The sequence below is a fragment of the Microchirus variegatus genome (genome assembly GCF_963457635.1).
Source record: "Microchirus variegatus genome assembly, chromosome: 9".
NCBI lineage: Eukaryota > Metazoa > Chordata > Actinopteri > Pleuronectiformes > Soleidae > Microchirus > Microchirus variegatus.
This window is the reverse complement of record NC_139810.1, coordinates 21,911,216-21,937,290: the sequence shown is the minus strand read 5'-3', so window position 1 is coordinate 21,937,290 and position 26,075 is coordinate 21,911,216. Positions and strand designations below refer to the sequence as shown.

At 40.5% G+C, this 26,075-nt stretch overlaps 3 protein-coding genes across 3 annotated transcripts in view; 2 read left to right on the top strand and 1 right to left on the bottom strand.

The window, feature by feature from the left end:
* Positions 1–1,030: 1,030 nt before the first annotated feature.
* On the bottom strand, positions 1,031–6,170 carry idh3g (isocitrate dehydrogenase (NAD(+)) 3 non-catalytic subunit gamma; the record flags this gene model as incomplete). The annotated part of the gene is made up of 12 exons (XM_083895657.1): positions 1,031–1,783; positions 2,734–2,794; positions 2,911–3,005; positions 3,131–3,277; positions 3,367–3,469; positions 3,571–3,704; positions 4,258–4,390; positions 4,506–4,566; positions 4,649–4,764; positions 4,858–4,955; positions 5,841–5,897; positions 6,090–6,170. The coding sequence occupies 12 exons, from the start codon at positions 6,168–6,170 to the stop codon at positions 1,682–1,684; spliced, it is 1,188 nt and encodes a 395-aa protein (XP_083751783.1). The 3' UTR covers positions 1,031–1,681.
* A 739-nt stretch (positions 6,171–6,909) lies between these two features.
* Positions 6,910–12,836, top strand: fam3a (FAM3 metabolism regulating signaling molecule A). The gene is made up of 10 exons (XM_083894590.1): positions 6,910–7,058; positions 7,560–7,591; positions 7,694–7,810; positions 8,042–8,065; positions 8,158–8,284; positions 8,594–8,652; positions 8,728–8,778; positions 8,872–8,956; positions 10,484–10,610; positions 11,750–12,836. The coding sequence occupies exons 2-10, from the start codon at positions 7,579–7,581 to the stop codon at positions 11,867–11,869; spliced, it is 723 nt and encodes a 240-aa protein (XP_083750716.1). The 5' UTR covers positions 6,910–7,058; positions 7,560–7,578; the 3' UTR covers positions 11,870–12,836.
* Positions 12,837–16,038: 3,202 nt separating this feature from the next.
* Positions 16,039–26,075, top strand: part of wnk3 (WNK lysine deficient protein kinase 3) — a 43,319-nt gene continuing 33,282 nt past the window's right edge. Inside the window, exon 1 of the mRNA XM_083895614.1 lies at positions 16,039–16,572. The gene's annotated coding sequence lies outside the window, so the exon portion shown is untranslated. The remainder of the gene's footprint in view (positions 16,573–26,075) is intronic.

The window sequence follows — 26,075 nt, the reverse complement described above, 5'->3', positions numbered from 1 at the left end:
TCTCAGACCCTACTGGGATTATTTGTATAATATATGTGAACAGGAGGTCACTGCTGAAAGATGTGCCAGCATAACATCTACCCTCTGTGCTTCCTGCTGCTCTCTCATGTAGAACATCCTGAGAAAATAGGAAAAAACAAACAAAGAAAACCCCTGTTGTTAAACCTGAAGAAATTAGGATAAATGCCTTGTTGTTGTTTTTTTTTTGTTTTTTTCCAGAATTAGACATGTTTGTCGCATAGTCTGAGGCCAAGAGATTATTCATAGAAATCCTTCAAAGGGAACAATGCGACTGCCAGAGATTCTTTTATCCTCAATGATTTCCCCCCTGGTAGAGTCAGTGCACTAGGGACATACAGTACATATATGGTGATACAGAATAGTTATTCTTATTCTACATTTACTCCTGACTGCACAAGCCTGCAGCTGAACACTGTTATGCTTCATGCTAGATATTGGCAGATCCAGAAAGTGATGTTGCCACCTAATGATGAAATGTAAAACAGCAGCATGTCAGCCAATGTTTAAAGACACTGATGGAGCGTGAAATTGTAAAACAAATGGAGGGATAAGTGAGCCTTTTTCTTTTTTTTTTTTTCAGGAAAATAATCCTTATCCCAAGCTAGAGGCCAGAAAAGGGCTTTCCTTTGAAGCAGAGGCAAAAATTCAAGATGTTTTGAATCATCTCCTATTTCATAAAAGATTGTAATGTTCACTTTCAAAGTGATTCAACACCATGATCATTTTGGAAGATGTTGGTGCAGACAAAATAATACTAACCTTAGTTTAACGTAGCATCATTTACTGCAGCCTTCCAAGTACGAGTGAACACTCAAACCTTCATTAAGGTAGAATGTATTGCAGGACTGTTGAATTAGATGTAAAAAAAAAAAGAATAAAACAGACAGAGTATTTATCCCGTTATTCATTTAAGCTTTTGATTTTTTTTGTGTGTGAAAAACTCCAAGGTAAATGTAAGAGAGAATATGTATTTATTGATAATATTTGAATTACATGGTTTACACTGCTGACCTCCATACATGATAAATACTTTCTTTACATATCAAGCTATAAGAGCTCTTCCCTGATCAGCGACGACATGACTCAAGTTTGATGTTAACGGTATAAAACTATAGATACATCACCATCACAAGTACAGTAAATATGCGTGATTATACAGGCCAGAACAGAATAGGATACCTGATCTGACAAAATGACAAAAGAAGTTGCGGTGTGTTGGATGTTGTTAGATCAATACTGCACAATCCGGTTCACTTAGTCTTAATTTCCAAAATAAATAATGATTTATATATATATTAATAGGACCCAATTATAATACTTGGTGACAAAAAAAAAAAGACCTTTGGTGTTTCATTATCAACTGACTGAAACTAATGAACTCAGGAAATACATCTGTAACACAGGACGTATCATCAGGAGTAACAATGACATTTATTTCAAAAGTAAACCATTATATAATCTGTACAGTGCAGGTCACAGAAGGATAACAGTGAAGTGGACAGTAAGCCGTATGACGGGGGGGGGGGGACAACACTGTGATGTCAGTGTGAAGACCTGATGCTATGGAGACAGACATGCTTTTCTCACACTGTCCACCTGTTGTTCACACTCTCCTCTCCTCTAATGAGCGCAAAGAGTACACAGTGTCCTCAGTGGTGGGTTACAGCTCTGATATGAGATTCCCTTTACTCTGGATGGCCCTCATGACAGACTGGACAACCTCTGAAGTAGTGCCCTGACCCCCGAGATCGGCCGTGTGCAACTGGAAACAAAGGAGGGGGAGAAAAAAAGGATGATCGGGATAAGTTAAAACGCAACACTTTATTATTATACACAAATTAGTGCTGCAGAATGAGTCCCCTAACACATCTTGTATTGAAGGCTTTGGGTTTTTTTTTTACAGGGGCTAAACAAGAAATTAAAAAACTCTATAGTCTCTATAGCCATGAGCGAGCATCCAGGGCTCAAGCAAAACGATGACAGAAGACAGCGCAGTAATTTACACACTGATGAGTTCACTAAAGCACGGTCCAGTCTTTGCCTTTCTTGTTCATCTCGACAGCCTGCTCTGGAGAAAACTCTGCTTTTCATGCTTTTGTTTCTCTTGGAGTGTGTGATGTGCTGGGAGCCACTTGTTGCTTTATTAATGGTGGGCAGAAGTCAGAAGTCTGTGATGTTGACCTGAGGCATACGGGAGCGTGCATAGCACCACACATCTGTTAAAATCTTGCAGAAAATCCAACCCAACTCCAATTCAGATAAATCTGTCTACATGCCATATTAGGCAACAGGGGAGGTTGAGAAGGGTGTAATTTCATTACATCACTTAAGTTAATTCATTGGCATTAAAAGTGCTTAAATAAGCTTAAATCTTGTCCCTTTAAGCACGTCAAAGCACTACTCTGATTCATGCTGGAGAAAATCAAATAGACATCTCTTTAATTGCCTGCAGCAACCAGACTGCTGCAGAAGATGATAAAACGGATCAGATTGTAAATCAGGCCCAAAAGTTGAAATTAATATCAACTCCACACACTTCACAATCAGATAACACGCAGGGTAGCACAATGCTGCTTTGTGTAACGCCGTCTAGGAAACGTGCCAGACCTGCCACCTGGACCTCAAAAGCCTGTGTCACACAACAATGGCCTGCCAACTTTATGGCAGTGAGACAAACTAAAAGAAAAGGACCTGTAATAATGAAAAACTTACTCGGGTTTCATTCATGGTGGTGAGGACTGCATTCCGGATCAAACTTGCGTAGCCATTAAGTCTGGAGACGTTTAATGCAAAATATTTACATTAGTGATATAGCGGAGTCAAAACATTCCATCTTATATGAAACCAGAGTTTGGTATGTATGTATTTATTATGTCTAGAAACGCTTACTTAAGGTGGTCCAGCATCATACAGCTGGCTAGCAGCATGGCTGTGGGGTTAGCGATGTTCCGGCCAGCAATACTCTTCCCAGTATTCCTCGTGGCCTGAGAGATGCAGATGAAACTCAAGAGTTACACTTTATCAGAAACGGGATGCGAGTCATGGATCTTTCTTCCGATAAGAACAGACAGGACAGAAGCCTCCTAACGGCGATTTGCCAAACACTCACCGTTTCAAAGACAGCATAGACATGACCATAATTGGCTCCGGGCACAAGGCCAGGCCCTCCCACCAGGCCTGCGCACACATTGCTCACAACGTTCCCATACAGATTGGGCATCACCATCACGTCAAATTGCTGGGGTTTGGACACCAGCTGAAGACACAAACACAATGGAAGGTAAATTCTTTTTTTTTTAATTATTTTCATTTACCAAATTGATGCTTAACATGTTCAATCGTCACCTGCATGGTGGTGTTGTCTACAATCATACTGTCAAATGTGATGTCTGGGTAACCTGAAGCCACCTCTCTGCAGCACTGCAGGAACAGGCCATCACCGAGCTTCCTGGTTGAAGCAGAAAGGCCAAACTCAACATTTCCACCTCTGAGGCTCAGAATATGATGCAACATGCCACAACCCTGGTAGGATACAGGAGTAATACTCACATGATGTTTGCCTTATGCACAGCAGTGACCCTCTGACGGCCTTGCTCCCTGGCCAGTCGGAAGGCATAGTCAGCGATCCTGAGGGAATTGTTCCTGGTGATGATCTTAAGACACTCAACTACCCCTGATACACTCTAAAAAAAAGACAACGTGGGGAATAATGAATAAAGAGCAGCTGAAGTCATAGTAGTGAACACTAAAATCAATGAGGTCAGAGTGAATGTAGCAATGATACTGATTCTTCAATCCCCAAATCAAATCAAATGTGGTTAATGTTACAGTCAGTGAGATGCAATGCTAACAGATTGGTAGAGGTTCAGTTAGGGCTGCATGTTGTATATAAAATATACTTTGTGGAAAAACAATCCTGTCCTGCAGTCTACTCTTGTGCCTTAGCTTCTATGACTTTGTTTATCTCCTAGCAAATCTAGTAATCACATCTACTAGACTGAGACACGACTCTGCACATTGATCTCAGTTCTGTTTGGTTGTCAAGGAGATGCTAAAAGTTTGTCCCCTATGACAAGCTAACACTTGATAAGAGAGAACTTTAAGGGATGGAGAGCTAACTGAACTCTCGCCTGATTATGCTGCTGTAAACTCTTGTCTCAGATGATTTATTCCTAACATTTTTCATATTTAAAAAAAAAAAAAAACTCCTTGAATTGGATTTTTACTCGGTCTCACCTCGTGCTCCAGGCTACTGTACTCTCCCTCTGTGTTCTCCCTGATGATCATGATGTCTATGTTCTTGTGGCGAGTCTGGACTCCAGGGAGTGACTGGCAGTGCATCACATTAGCATACAGGTCCAAACTTGTGCTATTGATACAGACAGGAAGCAAGAAAGGTGGGAAAAGAGCGCAAACAATGGGTTATAAATAAAAATAACTAATAACGGCAATAACATGGACTAAAATGGAACTATAACTCTTACCGAAGGACATTATTCCTGGATTTGACAGATGCCGGCAAGGTGTGTTTGGTTTCTATGTTACCTATGGGGAGAGTCAAGCAAAGTCGGGTTATTAACAAGATGCTTCTCAAAGCTGTGCTCTGATTTTCAAGGTTTCATGCTACCTTTGAGGGCAACTCCATTACGGCGGATGGCAGTAATGGCATTATTCATATCGTCATCAGTCTCCAAAGCAGAGTTGACATGGACCACCTCAAAGTCCACTGGCACGCAGCTGAACCTACAACATGAATACAAATCACACGTTGAGGACGCCATCTCCTGCTTTCACGCAAAACACTTTTGAACATGATTTCGTTTAAATCGAACCAACCTGAAAACCTCTCTGACATGATTCAGCAGATCTGGACCAATGCCGTCTCCAGGTATGAGGGTCACGGTGTGTCTGCCTCCATACTTTGCAGGAGGAGGCTGTGACATTGACATTTCATACATTATAAAATGTACGGACTACAAAGAACTTATCTTGAACAGATAAGAGTTAAAGAGAAATGTGATTTTCTTTGCCCTCACAAGCAACTTGATGTTAAGACGTACTGTGCAAATGTTTTACACATTTTCCATGTTTCTTATCCATAACTCTGTAGCTTTAAGATCAAATTGTCCTCAAACAAATTGAATACACAGAAGAACATCCAATCAGGAACTATGTTATCACATGCAAAGCTTCTGCACAGTCCTTCAGGATTTTAAGCAATTCCTGTGGTTAATGTGACAAGATTACAGAGCCACTGCTGGACCTATGCAGTGGAAGGTATTGGCTTGTATAATCAAGACAGTTTCCTTAGATTATATTTAATGTGAGGTGATAAGGTTCATTAGATTGGAGCGTAATCAGTGTGAGATACTTACAATGTTTTCTTTCTGTTGGTATAGATGGACAGCAAGGGAAGCAGAAAGACAAGAGTTGGTTTGAGTCAGTTATTGCAGCCCCTTCTTCACCAAGATGGTGGACACATAGACACACAGCACCCCCATGTTATAATCAACAAGAACAACACACTGTATTCAAAGCTCCCAAAAATGTGAATCAATCAGAGCAACCTTTTGATTTCAAAGATCTTCATCAGTCACTGAATTTGGCCATTACTGATGAAGATCTGTGGGATTAAAACATTGAACACAGTGTGTGGATCCCACACTTTCTTCCAGCAACTGTTACGAGTTTCTGATAAATACCCGACCACTTCCACCCTGACAGGAAAACCTTTGTGAGCAACGGAAAAAGTGTATAGCAGCAATGGATTTTATAGTCATACAAACACGACAGCAACCCTCGAAAGAGTCAGTCCTCACTGTACTCACTGTGAGCGTGACCTTATTCCTGTGACTTGTCAGCGTTGTTCCAAACACCTGGTGAAGACACGGATATGAAGAGGGTTTATGTGGAATTAATGTCTGTAACAGTGATGGAGAGGATAACACAACGCAGCTCGACTGCGTGACCTTGTGTTCAGACACAGTGAACGAGATTATTTTAACAAATTAACAACAACGCCTGAAAAACCGACATGACAACAACAGCAAGAACATGTCTTCACGTACTTTAACCGTATTTCCAAGGTGTCCGCCCCAGAACGGAGACATAAACCTGGACACAGAGAGCACTGCACTGTGGGCCGCCATCTTGATTATGAAGAGCATAAGGAGGAGGAGCTGTGTTCGCGCGAGAGTTCGATTTATTTATGTTTAGTACATTAAATTACATATATGCTTAATAATGAATAAGAGCTATTCAGTATGCCAATAGTCAGATTTGTTCTTAACCAAGGTTATAATAGTTTTTAATTTTCGTTAGTTTTTACTTCTTTTTTTTTTTTAATGGTTAGTTTTAATTCGTTTTTAGAGCGGGATTGCTACCTTTTTATTGTATGTGTAAATGATTTTAGATATTGATGACAGATGCTCTTTCTGTAAGACTGAAACAGAAAATGTAAGTCACCTTCTTTATAAATGCTCATTTTGTAGTATATTTTACATATAAAACGCGAATCGCAGGAAAAAAAACACAATTACTGGGTTTGTTCATAAATCCAAATGTAGATATTCTTAATTAGATATAGTATACCATAATAAAAATGTTTTTAAATGCTCTTAGGTCATCGAATTATTATTATTTTATTATTATTATTATTATTATTATTTTCACTTGATGCTATTGGTTGTACAGTGGAAGTCTGTTTATACATTTGTATTATTCTGTATTCACATTTTGTTATTGCAGTGGAAAAAAGAAGGACTTCCTGTACGTAAGTTCCGTTTTGACGCAGCAGCGGTTTGCAGTTTATCCGGAAGTCAGACGTCGTAAGCATAACAATTTACTCAGACTCTTGTGGACTTAAGTTGTGCGAGCGTCGGTTTGACAACACGTTTATTTCTCAACATTATCAATGAGGAAACAGCGCAAGAAATAACCAAAGTCCCAAGTGGCACAAATAGTTTTTTAATCGTCGGTTTTATTCGCGCAACGGCGATACTCTGCGACATCTGTGGTTTCTGCTTTTTTAAATACGGGTGAGTGATACTGAAGATGCGGTTGTCAAGGGCTCTGTCCGTGTTGTCTTCGTTTATTTCATACACTTGTATGTGGGTATATATGTTTATATTATACATTCAGAGATGTGTGTGTTAATATGAGTAACTTTTATACACATGTTCTTAAAATGGGCTATAGATCGAACGCTATCACTATAGTAAAGTTTCAAATCATTCCACATAAATCATTATCATATCATAATATCATAGTTAAAGATTGCGCTTTTAACATCTGAATATGCAGAAAACATCATTGTTAGATGCAGAATCATTTTCATTTCAAGCTATGTGAAACATCTCAACGTGTGTTTACGCAGTGATTGCGCAACATGAACCGCCGTTATATTGATATTCAAGAACAATATTTTACCCAGCCCTGTATAAACCAACATTTTCCCTTTGAATGTATTGACAAGTTACAACTTCTTCTAACACGGCCGTTGTGTAAACCACCCTAATATCCTATACGTGTCCACCTAGGTCTACAAGGCAGAGACCCATGAGATTAACCGGTAAGTTTACTTTTGCAGTGCAATGCAGTGGAATTTCTTTCTTGTCTGTTTTACTCCTATGTGTAATTTTTCTAAACTGGTGTGACCTGTTTGCACCCACAGGCCCCCTCAGGGTTTTGGCTGTGCTGCTGTTGGTGGGGCTCACATGGCTGGTGGCAAGTGCTTTGTTTGGAGGCGAGAGCAAGTCATCTGTTTTGCATTTCTTGCTGGGAAAAAGAGGTAGCTCTGACGACAATCAATTCATCGGTTATTTGGCAAAATAACTTGATTTTTAATTTAGTGTAATTATCTTGCTTCACTTCTGCCTGTTTGATGAAGACGGTGAAGTGACAATGTAATCTGGAAGTGTACTTATAATTGTTATGGTTGATGATGTTTGTGTACAAACGGTCAAAGTCTCTGTGAAGCAACATTGCTAATTTATGTCTGAAAATGTGTTTATCATTTCAGATGCAAGTGTGGAACCAACCACCGGTAAAGAGAGCACATAACATGACAATAGTCACAAATGATGTTGATCATTTCATGAATTTCCCTCATATTTACTGCCATTTCATATGTTTAAGGTGAACCTCGCCCTCGAAAGTATAAATGTGGACTTTCAGCCCCCTGCCCTCCAAAACATTTGGCTTTCCGCCTGGTGTCTGGTGCTGCCAATGTCATTGGCCCCAAAATCTGCCTGGATGATAAGATGTATAATTCACTAATTACTTTCTCTTTATTTATCTATCTATTTTTTTTTCTCCCTGTTGTTTCCATGTTTGTTTGTGTGCATTTCTTTTTCCTTTGTTTCAATTTCTGTTCCTTTCCCCCCTCTGTGCTGTCAAAATCAGACCCCTAAGTCTGTCTGGGACCTGAATGCAAGTATTCTTTCCGTCTGTCTCTCTTCCTTCTGTTTGGCTTTGTCTGTAGTTTTTCTTGTTGTTTACGGGCAACACAAGCAAATGTTCCTCTAACTTACCTCTGTAAAAGTCTTTCTCTTCTTTTGTTTGCATCAACCAGGTTACTGAGCAGTGTGAAGAACAATGTTGGCAGAGGCCTAAACATAGTTCTGGCCAATGGTAAGAGAGATCTGATGTTTCAAGCTCTTGTTTATTTTCTTACTGTACCCTGTGACTGATGATTCTTTGCTTCAGGTGTGTCAGGAGAGCTCATCGATGTAAAGTCCTTCGATATGTGGGCTGGAGGTAATAAATACCTGACACACATGTGAAGTATATAGAGTACAATAACCTCTAGAAACTAATATTCATCATAGCCACTCTGATGTTCTTTCTCAGATGTGTTGGAGCTGTTGAAGTATCTTCGATTGCTCCACGAGGGAACGCTTGTATTGGTGGCTACCTTTGATGATCCAGCCACAAAGTAAGAATCTTAGATGTGCTCTTCTTCTTCTAAACAGTTCACTTCATGTGTGTCCTTACAATGAAATTCAATATTATACTCTCCTCTGTTAAACTTCAGAGATAATGGGGTGAGAATGAAGCAGAACTTTGAACTGTGATACAGAGACTGAGGAGACGGGTGGGGGGAGCAGTTGGTTGGAGCACTTTGAGCTGTTTTGAAGAACTTTTGAAGTGCAATAAACCACCATGTTTAAGAGCTTTGAACTGCAATGAAAAAGGATGAGGCCGAGAATTTGGGGGGATGAGAAGAACTGTGATAAAGAACTTCAAACTCTGACTAAATGTGCTGCCCGCGACTAAGGATTTTCTTGGTGAAACATTCGTTGACTAATTGTTGGTACTTGGATATTGATTTTTTTTGTGAGGCAATTGAAAAGCAAGAGAAAGTAATGACTGTGATCGGAATAATCGGAACATTAAGATGCATTAGAACCGGGGTCACCAACGTGGTGCCCACGGGCACCTGGTAGCCCGCAGGCAGCCAGTACGGGCACACTTCACTTCACCTCACTTGCATGTATCCATAGGATCACTCAGTAAAATATAATTGATATTGTTTATAAAAACGTATTATCGTTAGGAGTAAGCACTGGAATTAATGTGTATGCAATTGAAAGCATAATATTAATCATTTAAATGGTAAAAAAAAGAAACTGGTGCATAAAATGTTAATATGGTAGCCCTCCATATTATTCTTTATCCTTCAGGTAGCTCTCAGTCTCAAAAAGGTTGGTGACCCCTGCATTAGAAGATCATCCAAGTCTTAAACAAGAACACAATTTATTATGTTGAATTGTTACTTTTACAAGTGAGCACAGAAGCAAGTAACAAATGTCAGATTGAGTATTTTGTTGAATTTCAACATGGTACTTAATCAACCTGTTACAACAACACAATGAATTATAACTAGAAAAGCACTCGGAGAGCATAGACCTTGCCAAGGCAGCTCAGTGCCTACAAAATACACCCTGCCGGCGCGCCTGGGTCAGACAGTGAGTGTTGTAACCAGTGATAGCGTCTACGGATCATGGCAAACATTTAATAACTGGTTCCTGATCCCATTGCGGACATTTCCTGAAATTTTCATTCAAATCCGTCCGTGATTTTATCCGAGTTATGTTGGTCACTAACAGACAGACAAAGGTCAAGAAACTATTATTATACCATGAATTGTACAACGGTGCGGACGTAGGAGCCTGCCTCTCCTTAACACTGACAAAACAATTGAAGAAGTAACTTATTCTGATTCCTACAAGTGTCGGAGAAAATACAACTATAACTGAATAATATTATTATCAGTCATGATGCATTTGGAGCTTGTACATCAACAGAAGTTATATTAAAAAGTCTGTAAAAATATTTTTTTGACAAGCGTTTACTCGTCACCTTCTTGGGGATCGTCCTACACTCTCTCTCAAAAATGTTCCCAGATGCTGGACTTGGCGTTCTGTTTAATAAATATTAACCTGACTGTTTTGTTTGACAGGCTGAATGAAGAGGCTCGACATCTGTTTGAGGAGCTTGGGAGCACTGCTGTGAAAGACCTGGCCTTTAGAGACAGCTGGGTGTTTGTCGGAGCCAAGGGCATCGAGAATAAGAGTCCTTTTGAGCAGGTATATCAATAAATTCTAACGTTTCACATATTTAGCTGCTTCGATGAGACCGTGATCGGCTTACAGTTACTCTGCTCACCGACGTCGTAAGTGTCACTCATCCAACACTGTTACCAGCGATGTGCTGCTGATATAGTCACAACGGCTTTTTGATTTACTATTTAATGATGTACAGTTGAAGAATATGAGATAAGAGTCAATATAACACAGTATTTTGGTATCCTGTGGCTAATAAATTATTATAGACTAAATTTGGCCTTATTGCCATCATAAATATTCGTTGGGAAAATGTCTCTGTAGCAATGTCCATCAACCTTAATGTCTGTAACAGATATTTTCACCACGTTCAAGGTGACGATGTTCTGGCTCATTTTTAACTGTAGTCGTAATGTACATTTTGCAGTTTTGAAAACTTCTAAAGTGCCGCTTGACACACTTGCTTCATGTCGTGCACCTGTGGAATTTTCATGTTTGTCAGACAACTTGAACGTTTCGTCTTAATCCATCAGACATTTTCTTCCTGTTGCTCTCAGATTGGTTCAGCTGACACTCTGACACCACCTCCCTTTCTTGTAAATTTGTAATCTCTTCATCTTCCATCAAATGTGTCCACGAGCGAACAGTTGATATACGAATCAGGATGACACAAATTAAACTGGCAACTCAAAGAGTCAGCTGGAGCCACGTGGTTAAACACCGGCTTAAAGGCACTGTTTACCAGTTAGCTTTGTTATCTTACATTAGCTCCTTTAGCGCCTCCTAGACGCCTCCCTGGTGAGGTGTTGTGGGCACTCCCCAATGAGAGGAGGAGGCCCCGGGGAAGACCCAGGACTGGCTGGAGAGACTATGTCTCTCAGCTGGCCTGGGAACGCCTCGGGATTCCCCCTGGAAGAGCTGGACGAAGTGGCAGAGGAGAGGGAAGGCTGGGCTTCTCTGCACAAGCTTCTACCCTTCTACTGACCTTGGATAATCGGTAGAAAATGGATGGATAGATAGAAGTTTGTTAGAGTTATTGATCAAAAATTCCAAAAAAATCTTACTCAAACAGTAGAAAGGCATTCATGGTTTATTCAGCAGTCAGTCTGAGAGCAGCTACTCTCCCATTCATACCTGATCCTGGTCTGTTGTTTACCTTTTAGCGTATGAAGAACAATAAGCTCAGCAACAAGTATGAAGGTTGGCCTGAGTCTCTGGAGATGGACGGCTGCATTCCCCTCCGACCGCCTGGAGTATCGCCAGGGGAACAAGATAACTGTTAAGAAGCGAAGGACCCGACTGAACGACTGAAAACATCCAAGGTTTTAAGCCATGTAACTTTTTATTTTCTCTCACACGGCACACAGACATTTGCTGACTTCAGAGATTGCCTTGGGACTTAACATGCTTAAAATTGCTGGAACCAGTAATGGGAGATTTGTCCATTAAACTCTGTGAAACACTTTTAAAAAAATTAGGAAAGGGCGGTGTAAGTGGAACTCAAGAGGCCAAATATTTCATGACCAAAGTGTAACAGCGACTAGTGAATGCAGACACACTGAAGTAGGTCTTCCAGTTGTTTCCCCTCAAGCCTTCCTGTAACAGGAATATGAAGTTGAAAATGTTCAGCTGATGAAAGACGAGCATTTTCACATGACGGCACAGTACAAGACATTATATGAGAGGTACTGGGGCAGTTTTAACAAGCTTTACTGAGGTGTCGGTCTGGTGCAGATTTTATATTTAAACGCGGTAATATATTTTTCTTCCTGTGTTACATTAAACTGTGTGATTGTTGTTCTGCATAATGTTAACGGACACTTGTTTTCTTAGGACTTGGTGCACAGCGCTTACTGCTTGTCACATGTTTACAATATCATTAGACGATATTAACCTCGGTTGATTACCTTTAATAAACCTTTTTGTTTTTATACCCCCACCCCCCACACACACACACAAGCAAGCGCACACTGGCCATGGTTTTAATGTTGTCTCAGGTCTGCAGGCGTTTTTCACTGAGGGCTTTCTTTAAAATGTTCAAACTAAATGTGGCTGTGTTTGCCTTTTTGAAAAATGTTGAATGTATCTACCTGGCGTCTTGAAAGCCAACCGTGTATTGATTATTTGACACATAATTTATGCATTGTTAGATGTCTATTTTAGCTGCTTCGTTTGGGATTGTGCTCACGTCGCCTCTAAACCTCTCTACGTTTTTCTACTAAGTATCAAAGTTTGTGATTTTATTGTAACACTGAGGATGAATAAAAAACAAAGAATGTGACTTATTTTCTGTGATTAGTCTTGTGTCAACTGTCGTGCTTCATGACATTCACCAGAGGGCGACAAAGACAACGTCTCCCTGGGGTTAGTGGGTTCATTCTGCTTATAAGGCGTTTTCTTCACTAATCACGTCGTGGAGGAACAAACGCGAGGCTCTGAATGTAGGACGTGAAGCAGGTGACTTCCGTCACAGTTCACACCTGTTTGCCACGTGAAACCGCGGCTCCTAAACGGGTTGATGGAGAAACGAGAACAATGGTGTTCGTGTGTACTGTATTAAGAGGCCTTCAGGGGATGTTGGGAAAAATGCGTTATTTCCTGCTGACTGTAGTATAATTTAGACTCGTGGGATTTGTGATTTTTAAGGAAATGTTTTGAGTCTTGAAATGATTATCACGAGCAGAACACCTACTGCCACGTGTTATCTTGGCCTTTATTTATTTATTTTAAAGGCTAATATATACACTACCTATACAAATCAAAACGGTTGCAAAATGAACAGAAAATATAGAGGAAGAGTTCAAGAAATAGAACTCACAATAGAAATAATGATTTTTATTCAAAGTAATAATGTTGCCCTTCAAAATTTGGTTTCGTCAAAGAACCAGCAAAACTTTTCTAATCATCCAATAGTCTTCTAACGTGATTAGCAAACACAATGTACCATTAGAACACTGGAGAGATGGTTGCTGGAAATGGGCCTCTATACACCTATGTACATATTCTATTAAAAACCAGACGTTTGCAGCTAGAATAGTCGTTTACCACATTAACAATGTATAGAGTGTATTTCTGATTCATTTAATGTTATATTCATTGAAAAAAAGTGCCTTTCCTTCAAAAAATAATGACATTTCTAAGTGACCCCAAACTTTTGAATGGTTGTGTACATATTGTTTACTTCACTCACTGGGATCACAGCGTCACAACAAACAAATGTTGACCGCAATAACTTTCAATAACAAACTCTCATGTAAGCGTGTAATGGGCCGACACACATATTTATTGTGAAAAAACAGTGATATTGTGCAGAACTTGACCTAAATGAAACATTTGGACATTACAAGACAAATTGAAACATGAATGCAAATAGCCATGCAGTACAATTTTTAGACACATTACTGCAGACTGCACAGTACAATTACCGACATAAAACAATCGCAGCAAAGAGAAACATGTTAAGTTCCACCAGATTCTGTGGTAAGTTTAGATGTCGGTCTATTTTTAAGAACTACAACATCTCCTTTGCAGATGACCTACAGATATATCTGCCCTTACTTTCCCACACAGCTCGGCTCCACGCAGTCTCCGGCGGACTGTCTCAGAAATGTTTAGACGTGGATGGAGTTAAACTTCTTAACTCTTAAAGAGAAAACCTTTTAAAGGGTTATCACGGTGCCATCGGCCCGTTAAGTTTATTCTGTCACGCGTCTGCATGAAGTCTTGGTGCGATTATGGACTGCACCTTTAAACTTGAGAAACAGATAAGATCAGTATAGTGAAAACAAGCTTCTTCCAATTAAGGCTCGCCAAAGTGAAAGCCTACCTTCCCTTGAAAGACTCGACTGGACTACTGTAATTCCCTCTATGTTGGTCCGGATCAGTCGTCTCTCTGACTCTTACAGGTTGTCCAAAATGCTGCTGTCCACCGTTTTTGGACAGGGACAAAACACAGAGAGGATATCACTCCTGTTCTGGCATCTTTTTTTAGGATACATTTCAAGTCATATGACTTGCACATGACAGAGCTCCAAGGTCACTGCTAAAAAAACAGGTCTTTAAAAGCACTTCAGAAGACTTTTAACACCAGTTAGTTTAGACAACTTGGCCTCGCTGTACAGTCATGGACTGCTGTAAATTATGATCATCATTCATTGTCTCTTCCTCTCTCTTGTCTCCAACCTCTTATCTGTCCCCCTTCTTTTTCTTGTGCCACTTTTTACTTTTGTGGTTTTTGTAGTCTGTTCTAGGTTGGCCGTTTTATTTCTTGTTCTAGTGTTTTGTTCTCGTTATTGGTGTTTTATTGTTGGTATTTTGCTCTTGTTGGCTTTATTTTTATTTCATTTTTTTTTTACTTATTGTGCTGTTTGCTGAGATTTCTGTCACCGACCTCATGACCCGTACTATGATTTTGCACATTAAGTTTCTTTTGCACATCAACTTCAGTTTGCACAACATGCGCAGCTATACTTACAATTCATTGTATATAACAGATGTCTATTACTATTGCATTTCCAATTACACTGCTCTTATTATGTGTTATTTTATTTATTACTGAAACTATTTATCTAGTTCTTTTGACTTCTAACGCAGTATAACTTAGTCGTTATTTTGAGATGCTAAGTCGGTATTTTGAGATATTAAGTCATTATTTTGAGATATTAAGTCATTATTTTGAGAGACTAAGTCATTATTTTGATATATTAAGTCATTATTTTGAAATACTATTTCATTATTTTGAGATACTATTTCATCATTTTGAGATACTAAGTCATTATTTTGATATATTGAGTCATTATTTTGAAATACTATTTCATTATTTTGAGATACTATTTCATCATTTTGAGATCTTAAGTCATTATTTTGAGATACTATTTCATTATTTTGAGATACTAAGTCATTATTTTGAGATATTAAGTAATTATTTTTGATATATTAAGTTATTATTTTGAGATATTAAGTAATTATTTTGAGATACGAAGTCATTATTTTTGAGAAACTAAGTCATTATTTTGAGATATTAAGTAATTATTTTGAGATATTAAGTATTTATTTTGAGATACTATTTCATTATTTTGATATAGTAAGTCATTATTTTGAGATACTATTTCATCATTTTGAGATATTAAGTCATTGTTTTGAGGTATTCAGTCATTATTTTGAGATACTGTCATTATGATTTATTTTTTCCCCATCACACTGGCGGAATTGGGCACTTTGAAAATCTGACGCTTAAGCAGGGAACCTGAACGCAGCACCGCCTCAAACCTCTGCTGTACCGTCTTTGACATAATGCTTTCAGGGGACAAACACGAAGCGCCGCTGCCCTCTTGCGGTGGCGGCAGCGAAGTGCCGGCTTTATTCAGGAGGAGGATGATGGTGGTGGTGGTGGTGGTGGTGATGAGCCCTGAGGCAAGTGAGAGCAGGCAGGCACGCACGGAGCTGCTCAGTTTACACGAGAACCTGCTGAAGGCCACCGCCGCAGCCTCTGCGCTGTGGATGATGTCCAGAAGTTACTGACATTTTTGTTCCGGCTTCACCTGAACACAGCGACACAGCGAGCAGCGAGCAAGGAGCAGCGAGCGAGGAGCACCGGCGAACCCGCGGAGAGAGAAACTGGAACACGTTCGTGAGCAGCGGCTCAGCGGCAGACAGACAGACACAGACCCCGCGGAACGACGGCTGTGCCGGGGATATTTCTTCTTCTTCTTCTTCTTCTTCTTCTTCCAAGCCCCACAACAGCAGCAGCACCAGCACCGCGGTATTATTTATAAAACGTAAAGACAGAGACACAAACACGCTGTTATCATGTTTTCTTTTTGGAAACGTGTGTGGGTGTAAAATAATTTTGTGGACGTTGCAAATCTCGTTCATCAATAACGTTTGTAAATAACAGTGGAAACTGTAGGGAAAAAAAAGGAAAAATCAGTTTAAAGCTTAGTGTCTGCTTATTTTTGGACCTGACGAACTACCATATTGCACTGAGGTGAGTGATATTTGTTGTTATTCTTATAGTAAAAAAAAAAAATGCACTGTCCCCTGTTAATATTCACATTATTGTTATTTATTGTGTTGCCCAGTCTCGTTTTGAGCACAACATGTTCGCTTATTATGTATTCATCCTCTCACAGGACAGATCATTAGCGTGACATGAATACATGAAGAGTTTGACTGGAGTCTCATCATCATTTCAATGATGTGTGTGTGTGTGTGTGTGTGTGTGTGTGTGTGTGTGTGTGTGTGTGTGTGTGTGTGTGTGTGTGTGTGTGTGTGTGTGTGTGTGTGTGTGTGTGTGTGTGTGTGTGTGTGTGCCCAGGACTCTGTATAAAGACATGCAGGGCTTGTCAGTCAGTCACCATGTTTTCTCCCTGTACATGGAGTAATTGTACAGTAACTGTGTATGTGTATGTGTGTGTGTGTGCGTGTGTGTGTCACCAGCAGGATGTTGGCTAGAAGAAATGTTAAAGGTGTCAGACATTTAAAAAAAAAAAAACAAAACAACAACATTTTTACACAAATGGCAGTATTACATAGTAAACATAAAAAAAAAATAAAAAAAAGTACAATTAAACCAGAACACAGCATAGAGATCGATAACTATACAGTTCATTCATGTGTGTAAAAGTCACAGTTCAGACATCAGCATTGTTGTTTTCAGCAGATATGTTTGTGCATGAACTTGTAGAACAAACACAGGTATTGCAAATGACATTCATTAAGGTTCCACCTGACACTTTAACCTCTAGAAGTTGTTATTTTTAGAACTGCATACATGTTTCCTGTATTATCTGGATGTCTGTGCACTAAAGCGACTGAGAAGTACAGTAATTACACTCGATGCTCATTATAGCATTGGTTAAAAAACACACACAAAAAAACAATAAATCTAATGTTGGTGACCACAGTACTATGATCTTCTTAAGGTCCAGAGTCTCCCCAATTACAGCTGAACAGCATGCACTTATACTTATGTTTCCTACAAAGAATGTCAAGTTTTTGGTCACAGGAGCCTTGGCCTACAATCAGTGTAAACAGCAGGGTGAGTGACACCTGTGTTGAGTTATCACTGCTCAGCTGGGAGTTGTAGTTTAAAAGAAATTGTTGTTCTTCTCTATGTTGACGTTCAAATGCATACAGTGCTTTAATATGGAGTTGGTCGCCCCTTTTTTGCACATATAACAGCTTCCAATCTTCTTGGAAGACTTTCAGACCTCAAGATTTTGGAGTGTTTGTACGCGACTTTGTGCTCATTCATTCTGTAGAGCACTGAAGGCATAGAGCGCATGTGTCAAACTCAAGGCCCGGGGGCCAGATGTGGCCCGCCACGTCATTTTATGTGGCCCGCGAGTGATTAATTGGTCTTCAAAATCTGTGCTAAAATAGGTCCGTGCTGCTTTAAGGCGTGCGTTGACCATATGCTACATTTCCCACAAAGTAACGGCACCGCCACTAGATCACAGTGTATCATTTGTATAAGTATCATACGAAGAGTGAAAATGAGATTGAGACTGCATCATATTTGTAACTTGAATACGTAATAAATACAGAAAGTTATTGAGCAATATGTTACGGAGTAGTTACCTTTATTTTACATTATATTTGGTTACATTAAGTTACATTTATTCTGTATGACAGTTACATCTGGCCCTTTGAGGGTAACCATTGTGCTGATGTGGCCCACAGCAAACTCAAAGTCAGACCGAGTCTTTATAGTATACACTGGAGCACAGTCATGTATGTAGAGAAAAGGAACTTCCTCAAACTGTTGCCACAGAGCTGGAAGCATAGCGTTGTCCAAAATGTCTTGGTATTAAGTTTGCCCTTCACTGGAGCTAAAGGGGACGAGCCCAAAGCCTGAGGGAAACACCTGAATTCAATACTTAACAGGTGTGTCCAAGTACTTTTGTCCATATCGTGTATCTATGCTGCTGACCTACAATGAGCAGATTGGACCATAAAGTAACACTATGTTATATTACAGCACACAGGTGACAGAGGAAGAGAAGAGACCTGCACAAACATCAGCTGTTTCTCGGTTATATAACATTACAGTAAATGCCACTATAACACGACACTTGTGTCAAAGTCAACGTTTAAACCCTGAGGACATAATGGACCTATTGTGTGTTTGTGTATCCAGTGCAGTTTCATCTGACACGTCTGTCTCTTCTTTGACATCATTTACTCTTGGCAACTGAACTTAACCATGAAAATAGAAAAAGGGAAATGCTCTCAAGTAGCTTGAGATCATACTTTTAAAGACAGACAGCAGCTACACCATGGCTCCTTCATGTCCTGCACACAGAAATAACACGCATTAATTGCATTATAGCTTCAGAGCCCCCGAGACCATATCATGACCATGTTGCATCCTAGCCTGTGTGTGTGTGTGTTGGCAAAAATTAAATTTAAAGGTCCACTCTGCAAGAATTAGTGACATCTAATAGTGAGACTGTAACTTCATACCGCAGAAAGGATGTTGTTTTTCTTCGTTTGTGTCGTAAAGCTTCCATGCCCGAAAAGCGAAATGCATGCTCTGACTTTATTGTCTGTTTGTCCGGTTGCTGTGGAAACATGGTGGCACAAGATGGCGGCCTAGTCCATCCTAGACTTGACTCGTTTTTTTTTTTTTGTTGCCTTCCATTAGCGATAGTGCAGTACCTGGTGCTTGATACTTTTTAGTACCTTCGCTGGTGAGGTTCCAAGCGACTGCCGGCCACTGATTGGTCAGAGAGTGTCGTCACTGGAAGAGTCATGAGTTTGACGTCCGACACAAGAGTCAAAGCGAAAAATGCCCAACTGTAGATCAGTTAAAAAGACTTAAAGGAGACAAATTATACCCTATTTCTACAAGTTAAACCGGTTCCCTGGTGTCCTAATGAACATGTCTGTGACATGCTTTGGTCAAAGCACCACATCAGTTCAATCACCCTGCCAAAACACGTAGTGCCTGTCTCTTTAAATGCAAATGAGACACAGGAAACTACGTCAGCGTGACTGAGGCTCCGGCAGCTAACAGCAGTTAGCATTTGGAAAAGCCTTCATTATTGCCGTCATATATAACATGTATCCACTGGACAGATAAATCCTCTGTGGCTGGAGGTTTGTGTAGAACTCTGTGCTGCACTGTGCAGACAAGAATAGAACACTTCGCGGACTTCCGCTCTTCCGGATACTATTGCACTCTCGCATTCTTTAGGCACAAAGCGGAGCTCCGCGAGACAACAATTCCAGGAATGTGTCATTGTGATGTAGCAATGAGTGCAGAAGTCAACATCATGTGTTTTATCTCCTGTACTTAGACTGAGGAGGACCACAAAAACATGATTCATCTTTTTTCCCACTTTGCCGACTCATAGGGCCTCCAGCGTCCCAAATATAAGGATTAAAATGATTTAATGATTTTGCATAATATGTAAACATGAAAACATGCGTTAATCTCCAACATTTAGCAAGGAAATGTCTAAAATCTCCACATTTAACAGAGGAGTCTGGTGTAATAGCATCAGCACTGCTTAAAGCTCAATAACAACCCCTTTTTTTTTGCTGTATTGCAGTTCAGTGACTGTGTCGGACGGAGTCTGTGCTCCAGTCATGCAGGAAGTACTGAACTTCCTGAACTAGTTACACCAAAAACAACTGCTTTGCTCATCACTTTTTGTGTGTGTTTGTGTCGCTGAGACCAAAGTGTGTAGAGTCGAGACGAGTCGTGCTACAGCTCATCATGTTTTGATGATGAAATCCATTTTTCTCACCAACAAACAGCCTAATCTGATGGGCAGAGAGCATTGCTCCTTTGTAGACTTCTGCCTCCTGATTGGATAGAGTGTTGTTGGATACTCAAAAGGAAATGTCTCTTTGATATGTATATCATAACAGTGCATCGGAGCAATAGTGAGGTACTTCACATCAGGGAGGATGCTCTGACAGTTGCTTCACTAGTAAAACCAACACTCTGGTCTGAGTCTCTCTCCATCATCCATAAAAGTTCAGACATCATTTGCAGGACTAAAGGGGGATCAGTTGTGATATGAGCTGCAGGAGAGCTAAGCCACTTTTGTATCACATAATCCCGAATCATCATTGGTTCATTACAGAGTGTCTCCCTCACCTGGATTAGATAAATCCTTTGGTATGGGATAGTTCTGCTCACTGAGGAGAATAAAGGGACAAAAAAAAGCAGCGTTAGATAACACATAGGCTCTCTCTCTCTCTCTCTCTCTCTCTCTCTCAGCAAACAGTACTTTGTGTGTGTGCTACCTACAGTCCACTCTCCCATGCTTGACCTGGATTGGACAAAAGTACTTGTTCTGTTTTCAGCCTTGAATTTCTCCAAAGGAAAGAGAACAATCGTATGTGTGTTTGATTCCTTTGGTCACCAGTTGATACTTTTTTTTATCAGATTGGAAATAGAAAAGCTTCTGAACCTGAAGACTCACAGGGAAGCAGCGTGTGTTGAATCAGCGCTTGTCTTGGTTTTGTGGTTGAGTTTGAAGCCGCAGGCTTAATTTAACTACTTTCAACTACACACACACACACACATACAGCTCTTAATTGCCTGTTCTGGACTTTGGTAACTGATGCCTTTCAAGATAATTTGGAGTTTAATTTGTTCTCTCCCACAGCTGCGCTTGTCCTGAACATCTTTAATTAATGGCGCCACGTCATCATAGTCTGAGTGTGTCATCACCCCCTGTTTTTCAGTGCTATCAGCAACACAGACAGCATTATTTGCACCTGCAACTTACAGTGATGTGTGAGCGCAGAAGACGCGTGTAAGACAACATGTCACTGATGTCACAAATGTTTTTTTTACTCTTTTTTTTGTTATAAAAAAAGAGGTGGGGACTCGAAAGTCGGCGGTGTTGGTGCCGCTCGGGTTGCCAGGTTTGTACGCAAGGTCGCTAAAGCAGACGTCCAAAATGTAAATATACCATAAATCAAGTCATTCCGAGCCATTTTACTCATGTCACAAGTTGAGTCTGAAGTCATGAGTGTCAAGTCCAAGTCGATTGTCGTCCAAGTCGCAAATTTGAGGACTTGAGACTTCACGTTACAATTTGTTTTGGAAACACGGAACACATTGGGTGTCTGCTTTTGCGGCCTTGTGTATAAACCTGGAAACCTGGCGACACCAACACCACGATGTGAAATTTAATTCGACACTTCAGACAAAGGAAGGTAAGACAAGAAGTCAGTTGGTTGCCATTTAAACTCTAATTAACGTCTTGGTGGGCTCGTGTTTTTGCTGCCTAATATTTGAAGTGAATTTCCAGTATCTTTACATTTTAGGCTCTGTAGATTTAATTGTCTTCATTTTATTGATGTTGATGAACAATTCAGTTGCATGAAGCAAACAGTGTTTCTGTTACAGATAAAACTTCAAGCATTTTTAAATGTGGAATATCTGGGAAATCATCTTCATCTCCTTTATTCATACGACTCGACTTGCGTGATTATTGCAAAAGAATAACTTTGCACTTGCTTGAGACTTGAAGGTTAAGTCTTGTGACTTACTCCCATCTCTGCGTGTCAGCTGCAGGGTTTTTCAGAGCGGGTCCTGTGATCTTCACTGTAGCTGCTGTTTGACATCAGACCCATTTGAATTTGGGCCAGCAAATATCAGAACTCGTGGTGCCTTTACCCTTCCCTCTCCTCTTTTAATCTCTGAGGGTTTAAACGGGTAAAAGACCGTTGCACTGATCATTTGTAGGGGCGTTCTTGTTACAGGCAGGTACAGGTTTGGACTTGACCTGTACAACAGTGGTCAGTCGGCGAAATTCAACCATGACTCTTCATATTTATCTCAGTTTCCAGTCTCCAGTTAAGTGTCTGTTGAACCTTTGCACTCCAGAGTCCTTTGTAACCAAGCTCAGTCGTCAGTTAATAAAGAGAGGAAATGCAAAATGGTTGCATAGACCGTACATAAAAATTGGACATAGTCTTACGGTTTGCTGGTTGAGGCCAATCAGGAAGTAGGAATATACTGAATAGCCACCAGGGCTTATTCTTATGATGACTTTACTCGATTACAGAAATTCCTTGATTTGAAAACTCTGCCTCAGGTATTCGTTTAGTTCTCGCGCAGCCTGTTCAGCGCTGGGATCATTGTTCCACACGGATCGTTTTAGGAGACGCACACCGCGCATCCGGATTTAAGCTGGCGCGATGGTGGAGATGGAGAGTGACACAGCCCGTTAAAAGGCAGAAAATGTCCCACGTGTGGGACCATTTCACGTTTCAACAAGAAGCCAACAAGGTGCAAACTGCAAACTACAACTGGCCTAACCACAACAGCACATCCTCAATGATTCAGCATCTGAGCCCCAAAGCATCCAGTTGCTAACGCTTACGGCACGCACTAGCGTAAAATATTGATGTTCGCTGATTTAATGTAGCTTACTAGGGCTGCAGCTAGCGACTCTTTTTGTAATCTAGTATTCTACTGATTATTCCTCGATTAATCGAGTAAAAAAGAAAAATCAAAAAAAGCCCTAGACATAACACTATTTATTGATTGGTTTTAGACTATTACAGACTATAGCTTTAATCCGCTCAACATTTAACTTGATGTATGTCATGAGAAACAAATCTTTGTATGTGTCCCCGAATCTGTCACAGTGGACATAGCAATGGAAACGACGATTCCTATGCTAATGTAATCACCTCATCATGTTTTCAGCCCCGTCCAGCCACTAAAAGCTTTCCTCCTCTCCTCTCCGCACAACTGTAGCTGCTTTTGTTCGGGGCCAGAAATTTAGCTATAGTCACTGCTTTCATTCACACAAACACTGGCACATATTTTATCAGGCCCAATCCCACCCAGCCCCCTTTTCCACTGTCCCCCTCTCTTTATCTCTCTCTTGTTCTCTTTCACACACACACATTTTTCCCACCCCTTGTTCTCACCCCCTCACACCATCTCTCCTTGCCTCTCTGTCTGTTTGAAAGTCTGATGTCCCACTGACTACAATCCCTTCCTGTCCCCCTCGCCAGATTTGATTCACTCTTTTCATCTACATATCCCCCCCCCCACCCCCACACACACACACAAGAGGCTTCGTCCTTTGTCTGCCAGCCTAATTTTCCAGCAGGTGTTAGGTTCCAGTGGATTAATGTATGTATTCCTATGAAAGAAAGGACGAAGAAGTGCACTTATTTTTGTGTTTTCCAGAAGAAGTTCTCCTTGTCTTTAACTTTTTAAAGCACAGATTTAGGGATACATAAAAGTGTGGCATATAAAAAGGGAAATTAAAAGCGTATATTCAGAATAAGAATTGGAATCACACCCCTGGCTGTCATGAAGCAAAGGTGTCACACTGATTTTTTGCTGCACATTGATTTGGTGGCTGCAGGTGTTTTCCCAGTTTAGGAGCCTCACAGAAGGCAGAGAGCTACAGTTCTCATAAGGGCTGAACCATTTTGAATAAATATCTCATAAAATGTGATTCTTTTGACTGAAATTGCTATCGCGTACTATAGCAACACAATTATTCTCATTCTCATTTGAATAAGATATTTTAAAGGATTACTGGGTGATGTTTGTGCAGATTTTGGTATGATACAAAGAATGTTTTCTACAGTCTGTGGAACATGATGTCCACAGGCCAGGACAAATATTTAATATAAAATGGTCACTTTTCAAGACATTTTGGCTTTAACCCCTTAACACCACACTTTGCATTACCCTAATTATGCAACGGTTGCTATCGGAGAAGTTCCAACAGTTTCTGAAAGCAGAGGAGCTTTAAATTTAAATTTAAATTGTTAAAACAGTATTTTAACGTGCAGTGAATTGTAAATAACTGCCAGGCATTGAAAGTTATTCTGGAAAAATGCACTTAGTTACAGAACATTTCCTGGCCCTTTTATGGTTAAAATAAGCAAAAAAGGCTAAGGCGTAAAAGGGTAAAAAAAAAAAAAAAAAAGATTGTGTCTCGTGTGATTTAAAAATTGCTGCAAGCCACATTGCGATTTCGATAAAATTCCGCTGAATTGTTCAGCACCAGTTCCCATGTTGTGAAAACAAAGATTTCACAGTATGATTCTGAGCTTGACTCATGCTACAAGAGTCACTTGGCTGCCGCAGTGAGATGTCACCATTTCAGATTTGGCGTACGTTGTGTTATCTTCAACTTTGATTCACCACGCTTTGCCCACATGGACAGTTGCTTGATCATTTGGCCGGTGTCAGGAAATTCCTCTTGGCATTCTGTCACTGAATGGGTACATGCTGTTTGGGTTTGCTTTTGATGCGTGACTATGTTTTGTTTGTGTGGTTTTGTCCTTGTATCAAAGTGTGACTAGAGTTTGTTTGCTGGTGTGTGTTTCTGTGTGTGTCTGTGTGTGTCTGTGTGTGTCTGTGTGTGTGTGTGTTTGGAAGGGAGACCGGGCGGGTGTGGGAGACACTGATGGGGTTGAATGTGTTTGATGTACTGTGATAACTCTGTCCGGTATGTGGCATTCATGGGAACTCCTTGCCCTGGGGACATTGGCCAATAAGCTCCTGTTTAAAGGGCAACTTCCCTCTCTTTATCGCCTGTTGTTTTTCCCTTTTGATACTCGCCACCTCCGGTGAGCCTGTACCATTTTATTCTCACTGTACACTACACTATATCTCCTCATATGGATGATTTAGCTGAAACACATCCTCCAGAAGAACTGTCCAGGGTGTACCCCGCCTATCGCCCTATGTCAGCTGAGATAGGCACCCCCCGCGACCCTCTGGTGGAGGATAAAGATGGATGGATGGATGGACATCCTCCACAATGTGTTTATATAAATATCTATATAAGCCTATATAGCCTATATGTCAATGATAATCATAATTAGTTGTATTACTTTGCGTGTGTGGGAATACAGCGGGTTATGGGAGGCCACTGTCTTAAGGACAGGTTGTCGCTCGGAGCGTAATGTCTGTGTCTTGGGAATGTTGTTGCACTAGAAATCTTTCTCGTTCCCGAGAAGTGATCTGTATCGGTGGTTGATTGTTTTAATACTTTGATTGACACTCACAGGCATCGCGCGTCAGACTCGTTTTGCTTTAAACCTAGTGAGACGACAGGCTTCATGCGAGTGTTAATGACTGTGTGGAGTTACCAGGGAGATAGTGGGCTTTGCTGAGGCTGTCTCAACTGCGAGGTGCACATTGGCACAGGTTAAGACTGACTGTACTTGTGAATACCTTCATAGCAAAGAGAGCTGTAACTCTAGACTGAGGCGCCTGCTGGCCGTGGCCCAGGACAGTCCCACGTGGTCAAACGTAAAGTAATATGTGTTGGGTTGTCAGCTAACATGCAAATGAGTTCAGACGCTAACCCCTAAAAGCACGTTTTTTTCGTTTGCATTCATTGTACAGCCACATTCCTTCAGTGTTTTGCATTTTGTTGTTGGCTGGTATGCAGTTAAAGGTTTTCCTCCTGTCTACACTCAAGCTTTGTGTTGTGACGGGGTGTGGGTGAGATGGTTTTTTCAGGGCTGATGCCGATT

What these genes read in the sequence shown, in the direction of transcription:
- fam3a (XM_083894590.1), top strand. An exon ending in ATCTGCCTGGATGATAAGAT is followed by an intron (nt 8,285 to 8,593) that starts GTATAATTCACT and finishes TGCATCAACCAG; the next exon opens with GTTACTGAGCAGTGTGAAGA. An exon ending in AAACATAGTTCTGGCCAATG is followed by an intron (nt 8,653 to 8,727) that starts GTAAGAGAGATC and finishes TCTTTGCTTCAG; the next exon opens with GTGTGTCAGGAGAGCTCATC.